The 8568-nt window shown below is 36.9% G+C and overlaps 1 protein-coding gene across 1 annotated transcript; it reads left to right on the forward strand.

Annotated features, from left to right (window-relative positions):
• The first annotated feature begins 7114 nt into the window (after window positions 1-7114).
• On the forward strand, window positions 7115-8309 carry LOC132351785 (growth hormone-inducible transmembrane protein-like). The gene is given in 1 exon segment (XM_059901785.1): window positions 7115-8309. A coding segment is annotated over 1 exon segment (1014 nt). The 5' UTR covers window positions 7115-7159; the 3' UTR covers window positions 8174-8309.
• Window positions 8310-8568: the final 259 nt, after the last annotated feature.

The raw sequence follows: 8568 nt of genomic DNA on the forward strand, positions 1-8568 counted from the left end.
CTCTATACAACTTCCTTAATTTCCTAAAGATAGTTAACAAATCCTTCTGTGCCATCACTCTAGTTTGTATATACTTCTATTGTAGTTACTGTGGGTTAAAGTGGACTTGCCTTATACACGGGTTATTACTCAAAATGAATTATTCGTGCTCTGCAGAGTGAGCGAGGGTGATTTAAAGAGTGAGGGTGACTGTTTACCAGTCCACAAACACACATAGACCAGTCTGTGAACATCCTAGAGAGCGTGTGAGATGGAAGATGAGAATCTGCCACTCTCTCAGTGGCTCTTCTCCCTCTTGCCTCTTAGTGTAGTCATCTTCTCATGCTGAGGGTGATTCTCGTGGTAAACATACATATTTTTGTATAACATGAGCTTTAAACACAAGCCCACCACTTTATCTGGTCCCTAAATAAAGTAGTGACACATTTCAATGTCAGAGGAAAAATTGACTGTGATAAACTTCTTGAAAGATAGAACAACACGATACTAAGTGTTTTCAAGGATTTCAAGGGATAGTTTTGACTAAATATGATTTCACCTTATGTGCTGACTGTAGGACCCCTTTCCCTCGTCTCACATCTCAGTTCATGTCTTGGGATGTGAGCCCTGTTGATTTTCAAAATCGGGCTCGTCTCTCACGCGCAGGTCTTTAAAGTTGGGATGCCTGATGTGGGGTTCGAACCCTTTGCTACTCATGGAGAAGCTCTGGGTTTCGAGTTGCCTCGCAGGGTCACTGCACCAGGGGTGGGGTTTATGACGAGGTTGTATCCCAGCTTCTCCTACCTGTTTGATGTGGTTTGCATCTTGTTTGCCCAGTGTGTAGTCATCACTCAGCCAGCCTTTTGGCTTCTTTATGAGGAAATTGTTCCATATGTAGCTGTGGACTCAGTGTGTCCATTGGAGGAGGCATATTCAGGATCTTCCTAAGACGCCATCTTACTGTAGGATGAGTCTTTATTAAAAAATATATGTGTGTATATATATATATATATACCCACATATACACACACAAACACATAATAGGTATTTATACATATACACATATATTTCTAACTCCAGTTTTGTAACATCCTGCCATTTATTAAATTTTAACTATAGTATATCTAGCATATCTAGCAATCTGTTAGTAAAACTTGGAAGAATTGATGCTCTCCCTAGTACCCTTACTGATCCAAGGGGAAGGGCTTAATGTCTTCTACTACCTGGCTAAATATATATAAATTAATCCACATGAGTATGCAGTTTGCTGAAGGAATCCTAAAATAAATTAATATTCTGGAAAAGGGACCTGATTCTGAACTTGGAGGGCAAAATGAGAAAAGACACAGCCAATCCACCATATACTTGCTATGGAGATAGAGGCCCCAAACATGTTAGTGATTTACCCAAAGTCACAGAGCTACTTACTGGCAAGCTGGTATTCAAACTCAAGACTCCTGACTGTTGTATATTAACTGACTGACTTTAAATAAAAGTTGGCAGCATTTAGTAATTACTGAGAAAAGCTCAGAAATATTGTCTTTCACTCTCTCTCCTTTTTTTGGTCACAGTGAATGGAACGGTGTTGAAATAGTCTTAAATGAAGAACACATTGTACTTAATTTTCTCCTTTTGGGCAAGGGAGACTTAGCTTTCATGGCTCCTGGGGATGAAAGAGACAACAGGAGTGTTATTTCTTCTTACTTTATTCATTCTTCCCTAGTAATCCACCCCCTTCTAAGAGAATAACATTGCTTCATAGAGACCAGGTGTGTATTTCTTTCCAGTTCCAAAGAAGCACAGAGATAAGAGGTTTATGCAAAAGGAATTTCTGCCATAATATATCCTGACACTTATCTCATGGCTTAAGTACATTTGGAAAAGAAGGATTCAGTGGGTTCCCTTACCTGTAGTCAAGAGATTTCTAAGCTTCTAAAAGGAAAGAGGTAATGATTAAGAATACAAAACTTTGTGTAAGTATATATGCATACATTAAGTATCAAGTCTTCTTGGAGACAGTGAGTTTCTGGTTTTTAAAATTGTAAGACGTATTTCCACAAATTTATTTTGCAGACCTTTTCAGAGGCAATTAGATTTAATGTGGACTATGGAGTTTTTGAAGTAGTTAACAATGCTCCACAGCTTCTGGAAAAGCAACTGAAAAAAATTCTCTTAAACCAGCAACCTCGAAATCCCATCTATGATGTTGTAAGAAAAGGAAAGAGTGATGTTAAACCTGTTCAAGTGAATGCCCCTTATGAAGATGAGACCATTAATGTCAACTACAATATCATGGTAAGAAAGTATATTTGAGTTTATATCTTGCTAGATAGATAAAGCATTAAGTGAGATTAACATCAGGTTCCTTGGGCTTCCCTTTCTGAAGTGTAACTGTATCTATTAAATTTTATTGTATTTGCACAAAGTATTTGTTAGTTACTGTATCATCTTATTCATATCAAATGGCCAGTTTAGTCTGGCAGTTTGTTGATATTTGATTATCAATATGAGAAGGTTCATGTAATTTACTTCGAATATTTAGAAAATAAGTTTAATTTGGGGCAGTATAAATGTATGTATGCTTTACAGTTTGGATGCATTCTAGAAAGTGTGGGTATACAGGCATACCTTGGAGATATTGCACGTTTGACTCCAGACCACCACAACAAAGTGAATATCATGATAAAGCAAGTCATACAATTATTTTGGTTTCCCAGTGCATATAAAAATTATGTTTACACTACTTTGTAGTCTATTAAGTGTACCATAGCATTGTGTCTTAAAAAAACAATGTACATACCTTAATTTAAAAAATACTTTCTTGATAAAAAACACTAACCATCATCTGAGCCTTCAGCAAGTCATAGTAGTAACATCAAAGATAACTGATCACAGATCACCATAACAAATGTAATAATAATGAAAATGTTTGAAATATTGCAAGAATTACCAAAATGTGACACAGAGACCTGAAGTGAGCAAATACTGTGGGAAGAATGGTGCTGATAGACTCGCCTGCCACAGGGATGCCACTAACCTTCAGTTTGTAAAAAACACAGTATCCGTGAGGCACAATAAAGCAAAGCACAATAAAACAAGTTATGCCTGTGCAGTGAATTTATTTCATTTGAGTTCTATCCTATCAAGCATTTGGGAATTGAGATTTCTGTCTTTTAATTATTATATTAGTTTCAGGTGTACAACACAGTGATTTGATATTTTTATACATTGTGAAATGAAAACCACAATAAGTCTAGTTACCATCTGTCACTATACAAAGTTATTACAATATTATTAAGTATGTTCCCTATGCTATACTTTGCATCCCTGAGACTTATTTTATAATTGGAAGTTTGTACCGCTTAATTCCCTTTACCTATTGTGCCCATTCCCCAGCCCCTAGAGGTGGAATTGCTGGATCATATGGTAGTTCTAGTTTTAATTCTTTGAGGAAACGCCATCCTGTTTTCCATAGTGGTTGTACCAATTTACAGTGCACGATAGTTCCTTTTTCTCCACATCCTCTCCAACACTTTATTTGTTGTCTTTTTTGATAATAGCTGTTCTGACAGGTGTGAGGTGATATCTCGTTGTGGTTTTGATTTGCATTTCCCATCCAGTTAGTGATCTTGAGCATCTTTTCATGTGCCTGTTGGACATCTGTATGTCTTCTCTGGAAAAATGTCTATTAAGGTCCTTAGCCAATTTTTTCAATTGGATTTTGTTGTTGTTGTTGTTGAGTTGTATGAGTTCTTCATATAATTTGGATATTAATCCATTATCAGATGTATCATTTGCAGATATCTTCTCTCATTCAGTAAGTTGCCTTTTTGCTTTGTTGATGGTTTCTTTTGCTGTGCAAAACTTTTCAGTTTGATGTAGTCCCATTTGTTTACTTTTGCTTTTGCTGCCCTTGCCTGAGGTGACAGATCCAAAAAAACTATACATTGCTAAGACCAGTTTCAGAGAGCATATTGCCTATGTTTTCTTTTCTGAGTTTTATGCTTTTGGGTCTTACATTTAAGTCCTTAATCCATTTTGAGTTTATTTTTGTATATGGTGTAAGAAAGTGGTCTAGTTTCATTCTTTTGCATATAGTTGTCCAGTTTTCTCAACACCATTTATTGAAGAGACTGTCTTTTCCCCATGATATAGTCTTGCCTCCTTTGTCATAGATTAATTGACCACATAAGTATGGGTTTATTTCTGGGCTCCCTATTCTGTTCCATTGATCTATATGTTTGTTTTTGTGACAATACCATCCTGTTTGGATTACTGTAGCTTTGTAGTATAGTTTGAAATCAGGGAACGTAATACCTCCTGCTTTGTTATTCTTTTTTTTAAAATTTTATTTATTTTATTATTTTATTTATTTATTTATTTTTTCTGGTTGCATTGGGTCTTCATTGCTGCGTGCGGGTTTTTCTCTGGTTGTGTCGAGTGGGGGCTACTCTTTGTTGCGGTTTGCGGGCTTTTCATTCTGGTGGCTTCTCTTGTTGTGGAGCATGAGCTCTAGGCACGCGGCCTTCAGTAGTTGTGGCACGTGGGCTCAGTAGTTGTGGCTCGCGGGCTCTAGAGCGCAGGCTCAGTAGTTGTGGCACACAGGCTTAGTTGCTCCGCGGCATGCGGGATCTTCCTGGACCAGGGATCGAACCCATGTCCCCTGCACTGACAGGCGGATTCTCAACCACTGCACCACCAGGGAAGCCCTGTTCTTCTTTCTTAAGATTGCTTTCGATATTTGGGGTCTTTTGTGGTTTCATACAAATTATAGGATTATTCTAGTTCTGGGGAAAGTGCCATGGGTGTTTTGCTAGGGATTACTTTGAATCTATAGAATGCTTTGGGTAATATGTACATGTTAACACTATTAATTCTTCCCATCCACAAGCATGGTATATCTTTCCATTTATTTTTTCATCTTTAATTTCTTTCATCAATATCTTATAGTTTTCAGAGTACAGGTCTTTCACCTCCTTAGTTAAATTTATTCCTATGTATTTTATTCTTTTTGATGCAGTTATAAATGTGATTGTTTACTTCATTTTTCTTTCTGGTAGTTCATTATTAGAGTATAGAAATGCAACATATTTCTGTATATTAATTTTGTACCCTGCAACTTTACTGAATTTATTTGTTCTAATAATTTTTGGCAGAGTCTTTAGGGTCTTCTATATATAGTATCATGTCATCTGCAAATAGTGACCATTTTACTTCTTTTTTTCCAGTTTGGATGTCTTTTATTTCTTTTTCTTGTCTGGTTGCTGTGGCTAGGAGTTCCAATATTATGTTGAATAAAAGTGGCAAGAGTGGGTATCCTTGTCTTGTTCCTGATCTTAGAGGAAAAATTTCACCATTGAGTATGATGTTAGCTGTGAGTTTGTCATATGGCCTTTATTATGTTAAGGTATGTTCCCTCTGTGCCCACTTTGTTGAGAGTTTCTTTTTTTTTATCATAAATGGATGTTGAATTTTGTCAAATGCTTTTTCTGCATCTATTGAGATGATCATATGATTTTTATTCATTTGTTAATATGGTATATCACATTTATTTGTCGATATTGAACCATCCTTGCATCCCTGGGATAAATCCCACTTCATCTGATTTATGATTCTTTTAATGTGTTATTGAATTTACCCTCTATGTTTTATTGGGGATTTTTGCATCTTTGTTCATCAGCTATATTGGCCTGTAATTTTCTTTTCCTTTTTTTGTAGTATCTTTGATTTTGGTATCAGGGTAATGCTGGCCTTGTTGGATGAGTTTGGAAGTGTTCCTTCCTCTTCAATTTTTTGTAATAGTTTGAGAAGGATAGGTGTTAACTCTTTTTAAAATGTTTGGTAGAATTCCCCTGTGAAGCCTTCTGGTGTTGGACTTTTGTTTGTTGGGAGGTGTTTTTTTTTTTTATTACTAATTCAATTTCATTATTGGTAATTTGTCTGTTAAGATTTTCTATTTCTTCATGATGGAGTCTTAGAAGATTGTATGTTTTTAGGAATTTATCCATCTCTTCTAGGTTGTCCAGTTTATTGACAAATAATTGTTTGTACTAGTCTCTTATGATTCTTTGTATTTCTGTGATATTTGTTGTAACTTCTCTTTCATTTCTGATTTTATTTATTTGGGATCTCTCTTATTTCTTGATGAGTCTGGGTAAAGGTTTATCAATTTTGTTTATCTTTTCAAAGAACTAGCTCTTCATTGATCTTTTCTTTTTTTTAAGTCTCTATTTCATGTATTCCTGCTCTGATATTTATTATTTTCTTCCTTGTACTAACTTTGGGCATCATTTTTCTTCTTTTTCTAGTTCCTTTAGCTGTAAAGATACATTGCTTATTTGAGATTTTTCTTATTTCTTGAGGAAGGCCTGTATCACCATGAACTTCTCTCTTAGAACTGCTTTTACTGTGTCCCATAGACTTTGGAAAGCTGTGTTTTCATTTTCATTTGTTTCAGGGTATTTTTTATTTCCTCTTTGATTTCTTCACTGATCCATTGGTGGTTTAGTAGCATGTTATTTGGTCTCTCCATGTTTGTGTCTTTTCCAGTTTTCTTCTTGTACTTGATGTCTAGTTTCATACCATTGTGGTCAGAAAAGATGATTGATATGATTTCAGTCTTCTTAAATTTATTGAGACTTGTTTTGTGGCTTAACATGTGAGCTATCCTGAGTAATGTTCCATGTGTACTTGAAAAAAAATGTGTATTATGAAATTTTTGGGTGGAATGTTCTGTATCTGTCTATTAGGTGTATCAGGTCTACTGTGTCATTTAAAGCCAATGTTTTCTTACTGATTTTCTGTCTGCATGATCTGTCTGTTGATGTATGTTGGTCACAAAAGTCCCCTACTATTATTGTGTTACTGTCTATTTCTCCCTTTGTGTGTGTTAATATTTACTTTATATACTTAGATGCTCCTATGTTGGTGCTTAAATATTTATGAATGTTATATCCTTTTCTTGGATTGACCTTTTTATCATTATGTAATGCCTTCCTTTGTCTTTTGTTACATTGTTTGTTTTAAAGTCTATTTTAGGCATGCGCAGTCAGTAAGAGGTGGGCGGAGGATGCGGGAGATGTGCGTGGCTGTGTTTCGCCGGCCCAGTAGGGGAACTGCATGCTTGAGGTGACCAGGGACTGAGCATTTCAGATCTGCTTGGTAAACCTGGTGCACCACCATGCTGGCCACAAGACTTGTGTGTCTCCAGAAACTACCTTCCAGGGTTTTCCACCAAGGTTTCACCAAGGCCTCCCCTACTGTGAAGAATTCCATCACAAAGAATCAGTGGCTCTTAACACCCAGCAGGGAATACGCCACCAAGACAAGAATTGGAATTTGGCATGGGAAAACTAGCCAAGAACTCAAGGAGACAGCTTTGGAACAATCATTGGAAAAAATATTTTAAATTGATCAGATGGAAAGATGGTTTATTGCTACAGTTGGTCTTGGAGCTTTGTGCTCCTATGGCTTGGGAATGCCATTGTCTAATGAGATTGGAGCTATTGAAAAAGCTGTAATTTGGCCTCAGTATGTGCAGGATAGAATTCATTCCACCTATATGTACTTAGCAGGAAGTATTGGCATAACAGCTTTGTCTGCCCTGGCAGTGAGCAGAACTCCTGCTCTCATGAACTTCATGATGAGAGGCTGTTGGGTGACAACTGGTGCAACCTTTGCACGCATGATTGAAGCTGGAATGCTGGTACGGAGCCCAGGCCCAAAGCATCTTGCTTGGTTACTACATTCTGGTGTGATGGGTGCAGTGGTGGCTCTTCTGATGATATTAGGGGGGCCTCTTGTCAGAGCTGTATGGTACACAGCTGGCATTGTGGGAGGCCTCTCCACCATGGCCATGTGTGTGCCCAATGAGAAGTTTTTGAACATGGCAGCACCCCTGGGTGTGGGCCTGGGTGTCGTCTTTGTGTCCTCACTAGGATCTATGTTTCTTCCACCTACCACTGTGGCTGGTGCCACTCTGTACTCAGTGGCAATTTATGGTGGATTAGTTCTTTTCAGCACGTTTCTCCTGTATGATACACAGAAAGTAATCAAGCATGCAGAAGTAGTACCAGTGTATGGAGTTAAAAAATATGATCCCATCGATTCGATGCTGGGAATCTACATGGACATTTTAAACATATTTATGCAAGTTGCCAGTATTCTAGCAACTGGAGGCAACAGAAAGAAGTGAAGTGACTCAGCTTCTGACTTCCTTAATACATCAGATATCTGGCTTGTCTAATAGGGGCAGATATTCTTTAAATAGTTTGTGCAAGCAGCTTTCATGGAAATTTAGAAGATAAGAACTTGTCAACATGTTTCAAGTGTTCCAGTAACATGATGCTTCAGGTCTGCTTTTTCTTTTGGAGAATAAATTCAGTAGTTCTCTTCCAAATAGCACACACATTTTCAATTCTCATGTTTGAGTAATTCTAAAATGTTCTAATGAATGTGAAAACCAAGTTTTGTGTTGCAGGAATTTAAGTATTTTATCTATTATTAAATTTATTTGGTTAAGTGAAATTTAGCAAACTTGTGTACCTGCATTTTTCATTTGGAATGTGGAATATTAACAAGTAATGTCAT

The sequence above is a fragment of the Balaenoptera ricei genome, chromosome 17 (genome assembly GCF_028023285.1).
Source record: "Balaenoptera ricei isolate mBalRic1 chromosome 17, mBalRic1.hap2, whole genome shotgun sequence".
In the NCBI taxonomy this organism is placed as follows: domain Eukaryota; kingdom Metazoa; phylum Chordata; class Mammalia; order Artiodactyla; family Balaenopteridae; genus Balaenoptera; species Balaenoptera ricei.